This window comes from Bombyx mandarina, chromosome 05, assembly GCF_030267445.1.
Source record: "Bombyx mandarina strain Sakado chromosome 05, ASM3026744v2".
Taxonomy (NCBI): Eukaryota; Metazoa; Arthropoda; class Insecta; order Lepidoptera; family Bombycidae; genus Bombyx; species Bombyx mandarina.
The window spans coordinates 6,774,896-6,793,173 of NC_143212.1; the positions used below are offsets into that span (position 1 = coordinate 6,774,896).

At 37.9% G+C, this 18,278-nt stretch overlaps 1 protein-coding gene across 7 annotated transcripts in view; it reads right to left on the reverse strand.

The window, feature by feature from the left end:
- Window positions 1-1,290: 1,290 nt before the first annotated feature.
- Window positions 1,291-18,278, reverse strand: part of gpp (DOT1 like histone lysine methyltransferase grappa) — a 31,497-nt gene continuing 14,509 nt past the window's right edge. The window contains exons 4-15 of one of the 7 annotated variants that reach the window (XM_089727619.1): window positions 12,329-12,469; window positions 12,020-12,205; window positions 11,502-11,918; window positions 10,518-10,681; window positions 9,577-9,743; window positions 8,896-9,053; window positions 8,023-8,253; window positions 7,436-7,642; window positions 6,404-7,249; window positions 4,155-4,359; window positions 3,876-4,079; window positions 1,291-3,330 (exon numbers count right to left, since the gene is read on the reverse strand). In XM_089727619.1, the coding sequence (XP_089583745.1) occupies window positions 3,026-3,330; window positions 3,876-4,079; window positions 4,155-4,359; window positions 6,404-7,249; window positions 7,436-7,642; window positions 8,023-8,253; window positions 8,896-9,053; window positions 9,577-9,743; window positions 10,518-10,681; window positions 11,502-11,918; window positions 12,020-12,205; window positions 12,329-12,469 (3,231 nt within the window). In that variant the 3' untranslated portion in view covers window positions 1,291-3,025. Of the gene's footprint in view, window positions 3,331-3,875; window positions 4,360-6,403; window positions 7,250-7,435; window positions 7,643-8,022; window positions 8,254-8,895; window positions 9,054-9,576; window positions 9,744-10,517; window positions 10,682-11,489; window positions 11,919-12,019; window positions 12,206-12,328; window positions 12,470-18,278 lie in introns of all 7 variants that reach the window. The other 6 variants (XM_089727620.1, XM_089727618.1, XM_089727617.1 and 3 more) reach the window with 6 other exon arrangements.

The window sequence follows — 18,278 nt, forward strand, 5'->3', positions numbered from 1 at the left end:
GAAGAATGGGCAATGGTATGGCTCTTAATTTTGTAAATTCTCGAGCAGACTTTAAAAAGCTATGCAATTTCATGCACCTTTGCGCTCACAATAAACGAAGAGCTAACCATTAATTATACACTAACACCCAACGCCACATATCGTGCTTTATTTTTTTGCTTCATGCTTTTTTATGATCGATATTAAGAATTTTGAATAACTCAATGATTAAAAATGTAAATCATTAATATTTCAAAAATTGAATGTTCACTTTAATTTTATTATTATCTCATTATGTTTTAGATTCTTTTGTTATGGTTATCCGTTAACCTATTATATGGAGCGAGGATCGCCTTATTCCCTTGAATAAATAAAAAAGAAGGGTCTGTTTTTTGCAATATCATAAATATTTATAGATTTTAGTAGTTCTGGAAAAAATATGCTGTAAAATAGAATGTTATAGTCCACATATTTTTATAATCTAGCCAACGGCAAATATTTTTGACCGTTAAATCTGTATGCTGGCTACAAATTTTAAACCAAAGTTTGAAGTGTGCGTTCCTGTCTGATTATTTAAGTTATTGTTGTAAATAATGTTTGTATGATAAAGCTTTTCATTCTCATTACTTTAATCGTTCATAATATAAATTACGTGTATGCTTTTGGCAGTGATTTATAAATTTGTATTTCAAGAAGACTAGTACATATAGCCCGTTTATTCGTGTTCGCTGTTTATTTCCGCAATACGGATATTTATTGATATTAACGACATAGTAAATAATAATCTAAGGCAATGATTTTAAAGTATAAAAGTCGCTCAAAATATTACATTTAAACTGTTTCTATTCTAAGACTCTTACCGCTAATTCACGTTAAGGCACTATTTTTTATCGACACGAAAACACCCATAATTTTTTGAATTACCTAGATTAACGCATCGCTTGCATGCCATATATTTTTGACACTGTTGTTCGAAATAGCAGCAACACGCCAACTTGAAACCATAACGGCAATGTTAATCTTAAACAATCCTTCTGGAATCGAGAAAACTTTTCAATCTCATTTTGACAACAGCTATCGAGAACGATCATGTAAAAATTAAAATGATATGATATTCTAATCACATTGCCAATTCATTGCATCCTAATTATATTTAACAAGGAACTTTAACACTTCCAGTATGTTCATTTTATAGTTTGAGTACAAAGATGTAAGTACTTATCTTTATTGCTCTTTTTTTATGAAATATGAATTCCCTTTAATGTTTCACATTCGTGTGCTAATATTTATGATGAAATAAATATCCCTTAAAACCTTTTAATGAAATAATTCACTTTTTATTATGAAAATTTATAACAATTAATATTGTATCATGTCAGTCGATGAACCACACATTGGTCATTTTGTAAAAAAAATATGGGTCTCAAAATATCAAAACCCAAACTACATATTTGACGCGATCAGGAATAGTGTAAACATTCATTACCTTATTTTATATAAACGATTCCACTAAAGAAATGATTGACATTATTCAGGCCGAATTTTCTGTAACACCGACATCAGTTAAACACATAAAACAACAAACATCAAAGACCGGCGTAGATCGATCCGCCGCTTCATCACCGACGCACAACACACGTTTTGAACCGAAAAACGAACATCGTATCGTATAGGACATTTTATTGTTCAAGGGCTAAGAGCATAATTCCTGCGTGCCAATTCGTTTCAAAACTGAAGATGCAATTTATTTAATTTATTCGTGGCCAAAAAGTCCATCGTGTCAAAATGAGTCTCAATTCAATCGTAATTATGTCTATGCTGTCCTTCAATGGAACGGAGCGCTACTGATTTAAAGTTTTGACAAAATATCATACAATAGAAATGATGTAAAGTAAAATGATTATATTATTTTACATTCTGAAATAAAACAAAGGCGAGAAGTAACGAAGACCGGGGCGATGTTCACACTTATCGCCTCTTGTTCAATAGGTACATATTTATTTCTCTACACACACAGAGCGGACGTACGCTAAATTTCTTTACTTAAAATTCAAGGATTCAGATAACATTACGTTCTAACGCAGGGCGCGTACTAAGCCTCAGTCAGTCTGTGCATTGAATTGGAACCAAAGAACCAAATATTTTTATAATTTATTGAATATCTAGAAAATATAATTTTGACTTTTCAAATTACGACGTAAATGTCCATTGTCCATAAGTCGCTAGACAGAATTGTTGAATTTTACTTGTTTATTTAGCGGGTAATAATAATAAATGGAATTAAATGCTAACACCTCGCACTAGAAAATGAACTCGGTGTATCCATCTAAAGGTCTCAGAAAATATGACAAAAGCAGTAGCCAATTCTTTTTTAAAAATGTAAGTAACGAATCTCAATCTCAATTACCTCAAATTTATAATTTCAAGGTATAATAAGAGATACAAATATGCGAAGTTTTCATCAGTTATTAACATTAAAATAGAGCCGCAAAGTTAAATTACAGAGTATTCATGTTTTTCCATTTTTCTCTTTCTGTTAAATATCAAAGAAAGCGTTACCTTGTTTCAGTCAATACGTATTTTCGTAAATGATTAAATTGTATTTACATATGTGATCATGTAATACTATTGTAAAATTGTAAAATCGGCACTCGGAAATTGAACTCTTCGCTTTTCAATAATCTACTCTATCCAATAAGCTATTGAAATTACGACATCCGTTTTTAGGGTGTCAAAAATCCTACTGTGCGACGCGACATGTATTTCAGACTATTACCTAATTGAACACATGAAATACAATCCGCCAATGCGCAAAAATCCTGCGCTCGTACGGAACGGCGACATAACCTTACTTATAAATAATTACACATCTTAAACGTAAAATAAACTCAATAATATACATAATTACATTATATATTCGAAAAAATATAACAAAATCGACAATCAACATCGCGATCGAGCACGGACGTTTTATTTACACGAGAAACAGTCGAACTCCGCGTCGTCACGTTCGGAGCGTCGCGGGGGGGCACTACACGGACGCGCGTCACATCGGCGGGCGCTCCCAGTCGGCGGCTCCCCAGCGCGACCGCCGGTACAGCCGCTTCTTGAAGTGGTGCGGCGGGAAGTGCTGCAGCGCCGTGTCGCCGCGCGCGCCGCCCGCCGCCGCCGCCGCCACGGCCGCCGCCTCGCCGTGCCCGATGCCGGAGTCGGGCGACGTGTTGCACGCCTCGTCCGAGCGCCGCCGCTTGTCCTCGATCGCCGTCGACGCGAACGATATTATTTGATCAAAACGAAAAGCTATGCGATCTTGCCATTTACTTTCGTCTACTTCCTCGCAACCTTCTACTTCTGAAATTTTTACACGGTATAAAATTAGTGACGGTAACGCTGAGTGCCAAAAATGATACATCCAGGAATATTTTTGGTGCCAGAAAAAAATCAGCGCTTTCATTCATCGATCCTTGATCGCGTTCATCAAATAAAAAAAAAATGAAATAAAAAAAAAACATAAAATGGTATTTATTTGTCAGAACTCGATCGTGTTTTTAAACAAAATTATGTCTAGCTTGCGTCTCATTAATGATAAAAATATTTTCGCAAACGTTTTGAACGTCCAAGTACTCCGCTCTCTCGCTTGGCGAGACGCCGGTAAATTTACGTTTCTAGCATTTGGTATGTCCATAATTTGGTATATAATTTTGTGAAACTTTAACTTGTGATAACGTCGTTACAAAGTAAAAATAATTTGACTGCACACTTTTAATTTGTCTCGCTTTATTAGCAGAAGCACGTCCTTTTTTGTAGTACTTAAAAGAATATTCTTTATAAGTATAAATGGCTGATGCGTTTGCCAGCATTTCAAATATTGAATACGAAAAGTAAAGAAAACAAACCGGGTATCCTTCCACCGTCCGGTGATTCATCGACCAGAGGGGTAGACGTGTTCGAATGAGGATCGGGCGGCGGAGACCGAGGACGGGAATCCTCCAGGTCGCCTGAAACGCTGCCGTTCGGAGTATTAGAACCTCCGTTGACGCCGTTCCGTCCGCGCCAGTACTCAGAAGCCAAAACACGGGCTTGTAAGCAAGCCGCTAGCCCTGTAAAAGTTATAAAATCAATCGTGCTGCGATCCGTCGGGAGACGAGGACACACGTCTGAGGTCGGGGGAGTACCTTCTAGCGGTTGATGCGGGGCCGGCGTCCCGTTGGCGTCGTGATAGCGCGCGCTCATGTTGACGGCCGCGTTGATGATGCTCTGGTTGGAGATCTCGAGGGTGCGCTCGATCTCGCCGTTGACGAGGTCGCCGATGGTGCGCGCCGGCGCCGCGAGCCGCTCCTGCGACAGGTGTCGCCGCAACGCCAGCTTAGCCGGGGAAACCTGAACCGCGCGCTACTCTTTACTCTGTACTTTTACCGCCTTGCCTCGCCATTTCCACCGTGACCGTTCCTAACTGCCGTTGTACAAACCGAAATACGCATTTCAAAAGTATTTCACGTTTTTATTGATTATGTTGATTTACATGTGTTATGCAGAAGGGACACTCCCAATTGAAAATAAATATCGTTAAAAGAAAAAAGAAAAAACAATAATAAAAATAATATTTTAAAACAAGAATTATCACTTAAACAAGCACATCAGTGAATGTAACATAACCATATAGATTAAGAAAAAAAGGGGATGGTATTCCAAATATTACGTATGAATGACATGCTGAGATATACTGTTCGGAGAACGTTACAACTGAATCTATGTCAATCTCAAAATTTTGGTCATCGTAAAGCAAAACCAGCATCTGAGAAATTAATGTTTTAAGTTGCAGAAAATCCAGAAAAAAATAAAGAGGTGATGGTGAAACTAACACAAAATACATTCTTTTTTTCATAAAAATACAAAATAAAAAAATCGTCTTCTTTTTGTTCCTAATCTTATCGTGTAGTTGTAGCGTTAACGTAATCCACTATTTCTATTCAGTAAATTACAACAATGTTCAAACAAAGCCTCGATTTGCCTTGATCCTACGGAATCATAAAATGATACATATTTCAGATCCGTGTGATGGTTTAATAAATGAAGGGAGATCCGTGTGATGGTTTAATAAATGAAGGGGAACCTCTTAAATTTTATTATTAGATTTGTCTCAACTAATGTCAAGTGACGCTTTTTACACTCGTTTTATAAATTTCTACATTCTTCACAAACAACTACAGATCGTGCAAACGCTTGTGAGAATACTCGTTCACTGCTATTAAACCGTTCGACTTTTTCTATTGAAAATATTATTCCTTCGCATGATGCAAATAATACAATTCATACAAGCACATGCTATCAATTGTATTATTTGCTTTATTTGCATTATATCATTACAGTAATGCGTTTCGGTATGAAGGGTGGGGCAGGTGTTGTAACTATATTTGAGACCTTAGAACTTATATCTCAAGGTAGGTGGCGCATTTACGTCGTAGATGTCTACGGGCTCCAGTAACCACTTAACATCAGGTGGGCTGTGAGCTCGTCCACCCATGTAAGCTTCACCGAACTTGTCAGGGCTCAGTCTGGTAGACTTTGCTAACATCTGCCCTAGCAAGAGCAGTGCTTCGTTGAATCTACGACCGGATCAGAACCCACTGAGAAGATCCGGCGAGCAACTCAGTGGGTTGTGTCTGTGGGTAGAATAGCTTGTCCGAATTGTAGAGGGTATAAGGTAGTATTACATATAAGTATACATACAAGAACATATAAGTGCTTCGAGTGCGTGAGTACAGATATTTAATAAAATGGTGCACTTATATGTTGACTTAAATGTTACGCTACTTTTATGTTAATAATAATAATCAAAAAATGCTTTACGAATCAACTCAACGGCAAGGTCGTATGGTAATATTATTTCCAGAATTTACTTTTTTTGGTTATTAATAAGTATCAATTGGTTCATTGTATTTTGAATAGGTAATTGTCACTTTATTTACTTGGATTGAAAAAAAAATTGGTTTTCCTTATATATATTCGATTCGCATAATCGTAGCAAGATATAACATACTAACCAATAGTGTGATCCTAACATTTAAAAACAAATGTTTTATCAAGATTGATCTTTAAAGTGGGTGCTGACATTTACATTTTGTCGTCTATAGAGACCAGCAATACTATATCGTAAGATACATCGTGAGCTGGTATCCATAGTAATTTTTTATTGAAATGCTCTAGTAAAAAAACAAACGTATGAACAGACCATAATAATCTATAAAATCAGTAATATCTTAATAACACATCACATTTTTTTTATCTATATCTTGAATCTACAGATACAGTTCTATTAATTTTATAATAGTTTAGATTTGATGATATGCGGAATGCGAAAGATGACGTCAAGGCTCTCGGCATTAGTAAATATGTAATGAATGTGTATCGGTAGTGAAGTTACCTGCGTGTAGTCCGGCTGGTGGGGCTGGTGGGGATGGTGGTGGCGCTCGAAGGGGAACCTCTCCCGGCGCAGGTCGCGGCGCGGCGGGAAGGCGGCGGTGGGTCGGCCCGTCACGTACCCGTTACTGTACGGACTGCTCGGTGTCACCTGCCGAGAAGCTTTCCTCTGTTCTTGGTCTTCGTTCAACACCGAAGTTATTATACTCTTCAGCCTGTCTTCGAAATTGATCACTTTCGGTGATTCTTGAACTTTACCGATAACGTTAAGTGGTTTCTGGGATTTTACAGGCGAATGCCTATGAGCGAGAGACGGACGTTGCGTCTGGGGCCTAGGGTTCGGAGTGGTCGATTTTGGGTACCTGTCGAGTCTTTCGGATTCTCTCGTGTATCCGTTGACTATGACGTTAGGTTTGGTGACCTTTCCGGCTTCTATCTGTCGTCCCGTCTCGAGTATCTTCTGAGCGAGGAGTTCCGGGTTCTGCTCTTCTATTTTGCCAATATCCGGAACCTCGGGCCATTCTTGTGATCGCGAACGCTGTTCTCTCTTTCTCGGTTTCGCGTTAACCGCGTGCATCTTGACGGGGGGGACGGGAACGGAGGAAGTGGTCGGTTTCTGTTCGCTAGACCTTTCCATCTGCGTGATTTCATTTTGTAAATGACCCACTTGAGCGTGTAATCTTTTCCTGTGGGCTAAAGTGGCCGAAATTTCTTTTAAAATACACTCTTGAGCTATGCTTTGAGTAACTTCAGCATCATGTGGTACGTGTCCGAGCTGCCGATACTTTTCAGTAATTTCAAACGTCCGTTGTTTTACTAGCACTGCCTGTTCAGCTTCTATACTATTCACCTGAACAATAAATTGACCACTTGTCAATGTGCCACCCTGACAACTTTACACTGGCATCATTGTTTAATTTCAAACATTGAGAAGAATAGCAATCTGTTTCAGAATACAGAAATAGTATGTTTAATAATTTAATGTAATCGCTCAAACGCCATTTACAATACTTAAATTATTTATCATAATGTTTACCTGGGCTTGTAATTTACTCGCTTTACTTTGCAGTTCTTTGTGTCTTCCGACGATTTCTTTCGCTTTCGCTAAGAGGTCAACAGTGTTGTTGGCGTGGATGCCAAGCTCGCTCATGCGGGCTTTGAGAAGTGCTACACTGTCACTTATTAAGACGTTAATTTGTTTGTCCAATTGAGATGCTCTCGATTTCAATTTATGATTTTTTTCCTATAACATAATAAAAATTATAAAAGGGGTGTCCTAATGTTACACTTTGGGTAAACATAAAGAAAAACATAAACAATTTTTTTTAAGTTGCAACTCATCGAAAAAATTGAATCATTGCATTATGATAATATTTTTATATAAATACGCAAAGGTACTCTCTCTAATTGATTACTACAAATCCGAAAGCACGATTATTTCATAGCAATGATAGCTTTCACTTCAATGGGCTTATAACTACTACTCATCCTCTAAATCGTTTTTATATTAGAAAATACATTAACGGATATCATTATGCACGAACTTTGTTATAAAACTGCACAAATAATACTATTAAAACAATTGCGAATACAATTTCTTGAAGATTAAAAGATATGAGATACCTTTTCTTTCTCTATTTGGTTTCGTATTTCATTGGCGTATTCAGGCGTATTCATGCGCTGGATGAAAGCGAGGTACTGGTCCCGGAACATGTCGAGCAGTAGCTGGAGGCTGTAGGGGGTGTGCGGCGAGCGCGGGATGTCGAGCTCGGAGTGCAGGCGCTCGGCGGGCTGCAGCTGCACGCCCAGCGCCGACAGCCGCTGCCCCACGCAGCCCGGCGGCGGGGCCGTCACCTGAAAACGGCCAAAATTCTTTATGTTTTCATAAGGCAAAGGATAAGAGGTCCAGTGCATTCGTGTTGAGCGATGCACCGGTGTTCGAATCCCGCAGGCGGGTACCAATTTTTCTGCTGAAATACGTACTCAACAAATATTCTCGATTGACTTCCACGGTGAAGGAATAACATCGTATAATAAAAATTAAACCCGCAAATTTTAATTTGCGTAATTACTGGTGGTAGGACCTCTTGTAAGTCCGCGCGGGTAGGTACCACCGCCCCGCCAATTTCTGCCGTGAAACAGTGGTGCGTTTCGGTTTGAAGGGTGGGGCAGCCGTTGTAACTATACTGAGACCTTAGAACTTATATCTCAAGATAGGTGGCGTTTACGTTGTAGATGTCTATGGGCTCCAGTAACCACTAAGCAATAAGAATAAAAAAAAATTCAACGAAAACAAAGGTGTTATAAAGTATATACAATTAACGATACTTTCATTGCTGTTGAGTGAAAAGTCGTTTTTATGTCTGTTTTCCATCGAACAAGATTGTTTCGAAAAGTCTACTGAATTTATGCTCTAGTTAATGGTCTAATGAACGAAATTTACGATATCCGAACATAGAGTTGGAATGTTGAGAAATGTGTATGGCCGGAACTCACGGAGCCGTTGTGTATGGTGGACTCGAGCGTGGTGGAGTGCAGCAAGTCCAGGCCGGCGATGGCGGCGGGCGTGGTGCGGCGTCGCTTGGCGCGGGCCGCTCGCCGCCGCGCGCCTCCGCCCGACGCCACGCGCTTACTCGTCGCTCGACGGCTACGGTCTGTCGACGTCACACAGCACATGTTCAATCCCATCCTACCGACACTTCGAAAGCATACAGATACCAACTTACTACCAAATCTATATCTATACTAATATATGAATCTACAGTGGTTTTTACGGATGTTCCGTTATAACTACTGAACCATGCATCCAAGTGACTTGAAACTTGGTATCCATGTAGAAAATACATGTACTTAATGGATATGCTAATATTTATATGAGTGTTGGACTCCCTACACCAGTTGCGGGGGCGTTAATGATGAGAATCTTTATGAGGGTTACAAATAATAATCTTAATTTTAAATGCCCAACGAATCAGACGAGTACAGCTAGTTATTTTATATTTTTGAACTGTGGCATTCGATCTTGATATCATTAGATGATGACAATATGAAAAATAATATGTTAAACTTGTAGATACTGTGTACCAGATAGACAATGAAAACGCCACTAAGAGAAAAGGCACTGAGATGTATGTTAAAGCAGCGATGTGATTAAATGACTATCATTATAAAACTGACTGGAGTCGGATGATGAGGCCCAAGGAGCGCCCCACTCCCTGGGCGCAGGTTCTGGTCCAGGCGGTGCGTCGTCTGTGCCGCTAGACTCCTCGTCGCTCTCGTCACTGGAGCGCCGTGCCACGCGTCTCTTGGCGGCCGCAGCACGACGTGTGCGCCCATTGTCACCCCTGAAGCAATTTTTTAAATTATGATGTTATTTTCTTTTTGATGACCCAATTTTTGGTGATAAACAATTGACAATAACATAAAATTTATGAAATTACTTATAGGCGCTAGACTTCGTCAGCGAACCAGTTTGGATTAATGGAGAAAAAGATCGCGCAGCGCCTTGGAGTAACCTAGCGCGCCGCTGAATTCATATTATAGATCGTTTGGCGGTGTTTCACATTCTACTCAGCAAGCTAGTTCTGGTCAACAGAGTACAGACACCAGCGACGCAGTCTGTTCCACCGATATAATCGCTTTCGCTGACGATTCCGTCGGTTTGATTTGATTTGATTTGATTGATCACTCATCCGGTTGCAGTAAGCCGCGGTTCCACTGCCATCTCTCCTGACTTAGATCCACACGGAGCTCGAATATACGGATGAAGAGTGCAAAAATTCGTCTAATATGTGACTGAACTGAAATCCCGAATACGCGAAATTCCAGATCATTCGCGCAAGAAAAGATTCAGCGTTCTTGCCAAAAAAAAATTGCAAGCTAATACGGGTTAATATCAACATCGTGTCTATTATTACTCGCTTGAAAAGTGGGATATTATTAACCATTTTACTATAATTTCATGATTTGATGTCTATACGCTCTGGCAACCACTTCAAAAAAAACTTATTTTGCTTCTAATAGTCAGCACCAACCGGTACAGCGTTAGGCAACTGTTTTACATCAAGTGGGCCATAAAACCCATATTAGCTAATCATTTTTTTGTCCGAAAGTATCACCTGACAGTCCTAGGGCGTGCTACCTTCCGTCTGCGCTCTGGCAGTGAGCCCGTGCTGTGATTGCTGTTGCCGTTGAGTAGATCAGGCGTAGACTGTCTTGTTGGAGGGGCACTGAGGTTTCGTTTACCGCTTCCTTCTCCGTCTTCACACCCGTTATGTGAACCCTATAGTCAATACAGTCAAAGAACTAATTATTGATAGCTTCTATTGGTCTAACTTATTTACATCGTTATTTGTATCAATTATTCTCCTCATCCTCAAGTAACTTACGGATCATTTGGAACCTTTGAATCTATAGATCAACTTTTATACTCCCTGTGTAAGGTAGTTTAGGAAGATTCGGTTATGTTTTGGAATCACTAAGCTCATCGAGGGTAACGCACGCCGAAGATAATTTTAGGCATGTACCGAACCACCCAGCTCTGAAATTATGTTTCCCGAATTCTATGACACGTCTTTCTTCAAACGAAGTATGAACAGTCCCGAGGAGTGCGCAGCTACTTCGCTGTGCCTCTGGCGTTACTCGTGTCCATGAGCGACGGTGACCATCGAGTAGAACCAGGTTTCTTTTGAGGTCAGTGTCAATTGTATTGTGTAACGGTTATCCCGGGGAACGGTAACAGGACTATCAAATAGTAACTGTCAGTTTAGTAAGTGCGTTCTTCCATTATGTTCCATAGTCTTAACCCGCTATGTAAATCGCAGACAGGTGGCGTGTATCGCGCCTTCCCGCCATTTTTTTATACTACATGTCGTGCAATTATTTATAAAAAATTTAAACTTCTTCACGCCATCAAACTCAGAAACAGTATCAATAAAGTTATATACAGGATGAATTTTGTAAGTACGCTTCGTAGGCGTCAAGAATCTATAAATAACAGCGAAAAGTACTAAAAGGAATCACAGAACAAAATTCACCCTGTAGAATTGATAGTATATAAATTTATAGAAAAATACGTGACTGGAACAGACCCTTTTGCTGACCTTGAGTTTCGGATTTTTCAGTCTTTGAAAATATCTCTCCAATTTGGTCCTATCTATTATATGCAAATAATATGATACTGGTTTCCCCGTCCAAGAAACGGAGCCTTTCAGTGGCGTCATCTCGCTTACGTGCATAATGGTTCCGATATCACTCAGATTCCTGTCCGTTATTCGAAAATTTAATGGACAAAAGCTTTTTGATGACACTATTTTCGCACCATCTTTTAAATCTGCAAATCTTTCTTTTAGCTGGTGATCAACGTGTGGTCCAAATGCAAAGTTATTGACAAAAACAATTGTAGCAGCATTTATTTTTTCCCGATGCTCATCCAACAAAAAGTCGCCTTTTATTAATTTATACTCTCCGTACTTTTTGCCATACCATTTCATCCACATCCTAAAATGCAAATCCATGTTCTGAAATACAATTTCTTATTTTATTTTTGTGTTCTATTTTTTTGACCAATTATCGATGGTCGAAATATCTTAATATGTACATAATTGAAATAATGTATTACCTCAGCATATTTACTAGGAACTTCTGCCTTTTCAACACCGAGGCAGATGCGACACGGTGTTGCAGCTGCCATTTGTAGTACAACCTGTCCCACACCTGAGCCCAAGTCCACAAATACATCGTCAGCTGATATTTCTATTTGATCTATCATTTGACAAACTAACTCGTAAGAAGTCTCACCGTACACCTGTTGTACAACAAAAACAAACAACACTTTCAAATTACCATTTTCAAAGAACAAAAGCTTCATTTTCGGATTATATTATGTAAAATGGCGCTTTATATTTTTTTGACGCAGACTACTACGTACCTCGGGAGAAAAGGGTTCGTATTGATTTAATTTTTCGGGATCCGCTACGGCTTGATTGTAGGTTTGTTGTAATATGTGCTTCAGTAAGCCTCTTGAAGGATACTTGTTTAACCGTTGTGCTGGTAAGGATGTACCTTTTTCCTGAAATTTTAATAATAAATTCTCAATAATTAACTGCGAATCTTCTTTGACATAACTAAAAGTAGTTTGGTAGGCAGCGGCTTGGCTCTGCCCCTGGTTTTGCAGAAGTCAATGGGCGACGGTAACCGCTGACCATCAGGTGGACCGTATGCTCGTCTGCCTACAAAGACAATAAATAAAATAAAAAAATAACAAAAAATCATAAAATAACCTAATTTTGCTAGTGAACATTTTAAAATAAACTACTATTTTTTTCTTTTAATATTATGTTATGTTTGTATTAAAATTAAAAATTAAAATTATTATGATAAATTGAAGGAAGCTAATTGAAGTGAATATCTCATTTTCCTAAACTACCTATTGAAATATTGACAGATTTTCTAAGTTATGAAAGTATAATTAAATGTTTGTAACAATTTCGGTTAATAGACATTCAAGTATGAAGTTGCCGCTTTAATGGTTACAGGTTTAAAATAAATACTGCGTGGTCCGTGATTCATGTTTCTTTTTTTTTTGGCATTCGTCAGTAAATATGAGTTATGCAAAAAATCTTTTAATCTAGAAACCTCGAAAACTAAGAGTTATTTTCGAATACGAGTACCGACGTGGTTATGACACATCATAAACAGATTGCAACATCAATACTGCGTTTACAGGATAAGATCGACAAAAGAACTGTGTGATTTTTATTTAATGTTTTCTTTTTCGATACTCCGATTTGAATAATGTACCATGAGGAATACCAGGCGCAGCGCGACGTAAATAATGGTAATGACTACGTTACTTTCCTTTAACAGAAAAAGTGACCAAAGATGTATGGCCTCTTTCTCTGTTAAATGTTTCCTGACCTCACGATGGATTGTGATTGAAGACAGCTTAAATACTAGAACAACGTATCAGAATGTAAACAAACCTCACCCAGACCCAGTCTCTCTCAAAGTATGATTGGGAGAAGCGGTCGAAACTTTTGTCTAGGGTGGGGAGTACTCGGGGCGAGTCGCTGAGAGGGATGGAGGAATTAATCAATCTATGTATTAACGAGTAATATGCCCTATGAATACATATCAAATGATGCAACTGTGCTGTGTTTCAAATAATACAGGCTACTACCAACGCCAGGATTCATACTGCTCGTTTATTACCGTCCGTACGTCTCGTAAAAATTTATTGGCTTGTCGCCGGCAATTCTTGATATTATCTTTTTATTACAAATTGTTTACTGTATTGTTTGTTGAATTACAAATTGTTAAGTTTTACTAATCTCACCATTAGTTTTCAAATTTATCAACGCTATTCCCCTACTTTCATAACATTTTGAAGATATATATGAAGATATTTTTTTAAGGTATATATGTTTATTTATTAATTGCACAGTTGGGTGGACGAGCTCACAGTCCACCTGGTGTTAAGTGATTACCGGAGCCCAGAGACATCTACAACGTAAATGCCGCCACCCACCTTGAGATACGAGTTCTAAGGTCTCAGTATAGTTACAACGGCTGCCCCACCCTTCAAACCGAAACACATTACTGCTTCACGTTAGAAATAGACAGGGTGGTGGTACCTACCCGTGCGTACTCACAAGACGCCCCTCCACCAATAATTACGCAAATTACAATTTTGCAGGTTTGATTTTTTATTACGCGATGTTATTCCTTCACCGTGGAAGTGTTAAGTACATATTTCATTAGAAAAATTGATATATTGCGGGTACCAATTTTTTGCATCGCTCGACACGAATGCCGGCCGTTGGCCAGTATTTTGCGCAGACCACTGTTGTGTGGCAGCTGTGACCACTTTTAATATCTTTTGCATTTTGTAGGCAACACTTAAGTTACATACGTCAACAAGTATATTTTTATAAGTACATCATGGCAGACGAAAGAGACGGTACGATTATTTACGATGAATGCACCGATGTCTTAACTGACGTCCCGGACGATTAGAAGACATTGGATATCAAAAAGTGAATCAGAACCGTCGGAAGATAATCAAATATTTAGAAGCAGAATTCGGCGAACGCTACGGTTTCCACCTGATTTCGATAAATGAGACGAAGGAGACAGTGCACCGTTGTTAGACTTTGATTTAACTAGGACCAATAATAAATTTGAAGTATCTCCGGGTCCAAACATATTTCCCAAAGATACACAGAGTCGCGGATATCGTAGAATTATATAATGGGAACTATCTATTTGAAATTTTTAGCAATTAAACCAACAAGTACCACGGTCAAAATTGCAATAGAAGGAAACTGGATAAAAAATGCCAAATTAGAAACGTTACGGCCCCCGAATTTAGAAAATGATTTTGGGTCGTTATCCTTATGGGTATTGTAAAAAAAGCAAGGCTCGATGATTATTAGTCAACGAAGCCGATAATAGACACACCGTTATTTAAATTTTAAGGCTTACAATGCGTCGAAAATTATGAAGTATAGCATACTCATTCGGACGCTGTAGATTTGTTTACGGGATAGGTACATTTCCTTATTCAAGATATATTCCGCTATTTTCCGTACGACACCTCTGTGGTGTCGCCGGACGGCAAAGCGGTAACAATACAAGATCAGTAGTTAGAATTAATACGCCATCGTCCATTATACCCCCTCATTGCTGTAACCAATTACTATTTTTCCTTACAAGAAAATAATGTTCTAAACTTTTACTTAGTTGTATTACAAATAGTTTACTTTTTTTTATAATCCACATCCGTTTTTACTCAGTTATCGATTGAAGCACGCACTGTCTTCATGGAAAAGTTTACCACTGATTATTTGGTTCAATGCCTAATCATGGCTAAGAAACTATATGAAAGAAACCATAAATCATAATCAAGTGGATTGGAATCGAGACTAGATGATGGCCAGTCTTCAGGTGTGATGAATTCAGAAACTTCCTTTTCAGCCACGCTTGTGTGAATTTAACTTTATGACCCAATGCTGACTTGTTAACAGGATTATTCTAGATTATGGAACATGACGTTGTTGATAGTCTTAACCACTTTTTCAAGTATCACAGCTTAATACACCTGGGCATCATGGACACGCTAATATTTTTCTGTCACAGAGGACGTAATCTATATATATCTATCAATAGTTCGATGCACATACATTCCATTATTTTAAAAGCAAAAGAAGTGTTTAAAGAATGCTTTTGACTCCATGCCAACTTTGTGTAATGTACAGCAATTCAATTCGCTTTATCACTTATCTTCGTTTTATTATCACAAAATTATTTCAACAATGATTGACACGAGAATGAGTAAGTCCAGTGAATATTCAGTGTAAGAGTGACATATTTCAAATTCAAAGGCATAGTATTAATGTTAGTTTTTAAATATTGTATTTCAGGACAGATTGTGTACCTTGTATTATCCAGTTTTATCATAAAATATTCTATCTCAACGATGAGATCGAAGAAATATGTAGTAGAATAAACTTGGATTTAATTAATACCATTTTTTTTAAATAATATATTTGGAAATTTCAACTACAAACGGCAATTTCATCCCTTAAAATGCCCCTAATTATTTGTTCTTAATATTTGTGTACACAATTTTAAAGGATGGAGGCCAACTGGTTCGTAATTTTCGCCTCAATATACATTTAAAATTAAATACAGGTTATTTTGTATTAAGCAGCCTTGACATTGCGAATATGGTGAATTGACCGATCGATACGAGCTCCGCGTCATTTAAGAGCAATGTCGTTGGCCTTGAGTGCGGACAAGGTTCAAGGTTTGATAAATGTAACAAGTTATGCGTACATACAATACCTACCTTTAAAAATAAAATATAATCGCAGCGGTCATTAGCCTAGCCTCGCTCATGTTGATAGATTATTAACTCAGCCGTCATACGTGTTTTTGTTAGATCACGTTTTATGCCGCATGATAAGTCCAATTCATTTGTACCTAGTTATTTCCGAGTTTAGAACTATCTGTAATTGACATTACATCGTAAATTATGGGCATTTTAAAGTATGGAGAGCTAAAACACGTTCACTTGCTATGTTTTTTTTCCAATGAAAATCTATAAATAAAAGCCATTCTGCTTCTCCTTTTTTTGTTAATCTGTTTTTTATATCGAAAACAGTTATTGGGTCAAAACAGTATAAAGTACGAAGTACAAGTGTGGAAATGGTGACCTGTAGTCAACTAGTTACGCAATCGCTCGTCCAAACAGAAAGCACGTCTTTGAAACGTTGCGTCATTCGATAGCCACTTTAGTGAAAATTAGAGAGCGGACCCAAGTATTTTACTTTGATTATTGCATCTTAGCTTTATCTTTAAATTTAAAGAAAATAAAAAAATTTAAAAAAATTTGGCCCCCTACAAAGTTATTAGATATGACTTGTTTATTTTATGAAATAAATTTTTTATGTGATTATTTAATAACAAATAATTTGATAAAATCTATTCCTATTTAAACAAAAAAAAGATTCAATGAATTCATCATTAATCTCGAACGACGCTGGCGCAGCCAAAAAAAAGAGGTCGTTAACATTACGAGACATTCGCATTTGCTTAGTGCTACGGTCATCGCCCCCCACAAATGGTCTACGCCGAAACTTAATATAAAGCGCTAACGACATTTTCAGCCACGATTTTATAATTTTACAACTAATAAATATCGTTAATAGAGTAATTTTAATATATGTTACGTATTATCTAGAGATTGAAAACTTTATACTTTTTTAGTCCCTATAAGCTTTTTTTTACTTTATTCAGTCACAATACACTAATTTTGTTGAAATTTAAATCTAGACGTGATTAGAATGCCCGTGTGGGTTAATCTGTCTATTCTACATATTTTACAGGCAGGAAGACACGAGCTCACGAATCACTTGGCTTTAAGCATATAGAGAAGCAGATTGTTAGCATAACAAGAATGATGATAAGAAGCACCTTTGGATTTGAGGGTGAAGACTCAGTTTCATTGGAATCTATTTATTCCAGCAATTGTTCTACCATTAAATCATGGTTTGGTTCGCAAGACAAAGAGCCTTGATGGTCGGAGTTACGTGGTACCGAATTATGAAGGTTTGGAGCAAAAGATACCGCTGGAAGGATTTATTTAGGGCACTGAATGCTTACGACCTACCTGGTTCTGTGTGGATCCCGTAGTTTTGTTTACCTTTATGCTGTAGTTAGAAAATAATTTCATAAATTGGAGGGAACTCATTCGAAATATTATGTCTAGAAGACATTATTCTACACATGTCTTCAGTTGGGACAAAATTGTAGTTGATTGGTTTTAGTCACTAAATTCCTAAGTACAGACTGCAATGAACGTTTAACATAGCCGGTTAAATTGACCAAAGGCTTATTGAGAGCATGGGGTACATACAATGTGGAAAATCGGGTCTGAAGTGGTGTGAATGAATGAAGCTAGCTCCTACGACATAAATTATCGGAGATCGTGGACCTCTTCTCTATGGAGTCAATTAGAATTATCTTTTAGCGGACTTCTATGGATTCAAATACAAGTTTTGGGAAAGCAGACAGACTCAGACGTATGAGAGCAGTTTTCCATTTTGGATCAAAACTGTACTTCCAAGTCAAATCTAGATCCAAGCGGAAAGTCCTCTTTCGTTTTATTGAGAGCTCTGAAATTTACAACAGTCAAGCTAGTTTTACTATACAAGGTGTTCGATACTGAATACCGCTGAAATCTACTTAAGAAATTCCCAAGACTACTGTACTGTATACTTTTTGTCAATAAGTTGAATTAAAAAAATCCAAATAATAATTGGAAATGGGGGCCTTTGACCGGGTGACCGGCAAGAAATGGATGAGGAGATTCGAAG